Source organism: Borostomias antarcticus (genome assembly GCF_949987555.1).
Source record: "Borostomias antarcticus genome assembly, chromosome: 9".
Classification (NCBI taxonomy): domain Eukaryota; kingdom Metazoa; phylum Chordata; class Actinopteri; order Stomiiformes; family Stomiidae; genus Borostomias; species Borostomias antarcticus.
In genome coordinates this window covers 2,946,832-2,949,331 of record NC_140242.1, presented here as the reverse complement: position 1 = coordinate 2,949,331, position 2,500 = coordinate 2,946,832, and the positions used below count along the sequence as shown (strand labels likewise).

Here is a 2,500-nt window from a genome sequence, read left to right as displayed (position 1 = left end):
GTGATTATGAAAAATGGGCAAAAAATAGCATTTTTCAAGGGGGCATTGTACTGAGTGACATTCTAAACGTACCCGTCATTGACCCATACACACACACCGCACACCATTTTGCATTTTGTATTTGACACTGTTCATTTGCACTGTCCCGTCTCGTCCTTGAACCATGACTGTCGTGTCTATCCATCAGTGTTATTCACCAACTGACCAGAAAAAAATCCTAGCATATGTAAGAACCACCTGGCAATAATTCTGGTTCCCCCTCTACGTTCTACAGATACAGAAGTGGTTCCAGGAGGTTCCTATTCCTACGAAGGTAAACATTGCAACACTGTTAGCTGCTAGCACAGCTGTATCTCTGGTCTTATCGTGTCCATGTCTGTCAATACACAGAATTCACACACACACACACACACACACACACACACACACACGCGCACACACATACACTGTGTTTACTGTCTGGGACAGATAGAGCAGGGCTTAAAATAGCATCTATACACAGAATGTGGGAACCAGAAAGTTCTAGAATGTACAGGTACAGTATACAGGCACGTACACTCTCTCTCTTCTCTTTCTATCTCTCTCTCTCTCTATCTCTCTCTCTCTCTCTCTCTTCTCTTTCTCTTTCTCTCTCTCTCTCTCTGTCTCTCTCTCTCTCTCACACACACACACACACACTGACCTGAGTAGCTTGTTGCTCTCCTGGTCTGCGTAGGACTGCATGTCCACGGCCGAGTCGTTGTGTTGGATGAACTTGAGCAGCTCAGAGGAGTCCAGCTGAGAGTCACCGTTGTCATAGTTCTACACACACACACACACACACACACACACAGAAAGAGAGTGCTGTTTTAGCTATAACATTGTAGCATCTCTCCCTATTCTATAGGGTAAATGTCTACTGTACCTTGTCCCTGTCTTAAAAATAAATAAAAATCAATCAATCAAATCAATCAGAGGGAGAAAGAGAGAGAGGGGTAGAGAGAAAGAGAGAGGGAGAGCGAGAGAGAGTGAGAGAGAGAGGGAGAGAGAGAGAGGGAGAGAGAGAGAGGGAGAAAGAGAGAGAAGGGGGGGACTATTACAGTAGGTGAGCCTCTGTTGACCAATCAAAAAAGAATAGATGTAAAATGGTCTAAGTGTAAAATGGTGATCTGAGAGCCAGAGGCGTGCGGTTCCAGTCTGCTGGAGCAGAACCGAGCCCATCACACTGGGAACAGAGGAGAACGCAGAGTAACCTTTCACACATCCATCATGCCTTGTTTACATAACCTTACCTCAACCATAAGGACCTCTTCAGAGAAACGACGACAAAAAACAACCCACAGTATTCTGAGTATTACGGTAGATTATTCAGAGTATTACGGTAGATTATTCAGAGTATTACGGTAGATTATTCAGAGTACTACAGTAGATTATTCAGAGTATTACGGTAGATTATTCAGAGTATTACGGTAGATTATTCAGAGTATTACGGTAGATTTAGCTCCACTCCAGCCCATGGTTATCATATGGAGCAGCTGACCCTACCCTCCTCTGACCCATGGTTATCATACGGAGCAGCTGACCTGTAAACGCTGTGTGAGAGAACTCTGCACTTTGAGACGGTTTATCGCGGTCATCACCGCTGGTTCATCAGTCGAGAGACAAGAGCCACACACACACACACACACACACTCGCACACGCACATACTCAAACACACACACACACACACACACGCACACGCACATACTCAAACACACACGCACACACACGCACATACTCACACTCACATGCACGCACACACTCACACACACACTCACACACACGCACATACTCACACGCACATACTCACATGCACACACACACACGCACACACACGCACATACTCACACTCACGCACACACTCACACGCTCACACACACACACACACACACGCACACACACACACACACACATACACACTCACTCACCTACACACACACACACACACACACACACACACACACACACACACACACGCCATACCTGTCCTCACCTGTTCTTATCTAATCAACACACCACTTAGTTTACACCTCCTAGTGTTCAGGGTGAATCCAGCCCATAATATGTCTCCTACTGTACATGTAGTACTATATCACTTCAAAATACTGTAACGGTTGATGGCGTAACGGGTAGAAGCTGTAATGGTAACGGTCTTCCGAGGCTTCTGGTCACCGTTAACGGGTGATCACTCCTCATTGGGCGTGTCGCTGTGGCAACAGCGGTAATGGGCGTGTCGCTGTGGCGGCGCCGGCAGAGCGACACGCGTGGTACGCGCTTCAGCAAACACGGGTCAGACTGAAACGTCTGGTTGAAAGTGGGACTACCTTTTAAAATAGATGTGATCTTTATTTAACCAGGGGAGCCCATGGAGACCAAGGTCTCACTTACAATGGTGCCCTGGTTACATCATAAGCAATATAAAACGCTATTAACAACAATATAACAGGTCATATAACAATATAACTCTACCAGGCATGAAGC

At 46.1% G+C, this 2,500-nt stretch overlaps 1 protein-coding gene across 1 annotated transcript in view; it reads right to left on the bottom strand.

Moving 5' to 3' along the window:
- The window catches only part of LOC311313145 (follistatin-related protein 1-like), a gene marked incomplete at its 5' end in the record, with an annotated part of 13,322 nt that overhangs the window by 5,684 nt on the left and 5,138 nt on the right, over nt 1-2,500 (bottom strand). Inside the window, one exon of the mRNA XM_084443206.1 lies at nt 683-801. Coding sequence (XP_084299332.1) covers nt 683-801 — 119 coding nt within the window. The remainder of the gene's footprint in view (nt 1-682; nt 802-2,500) is intronic.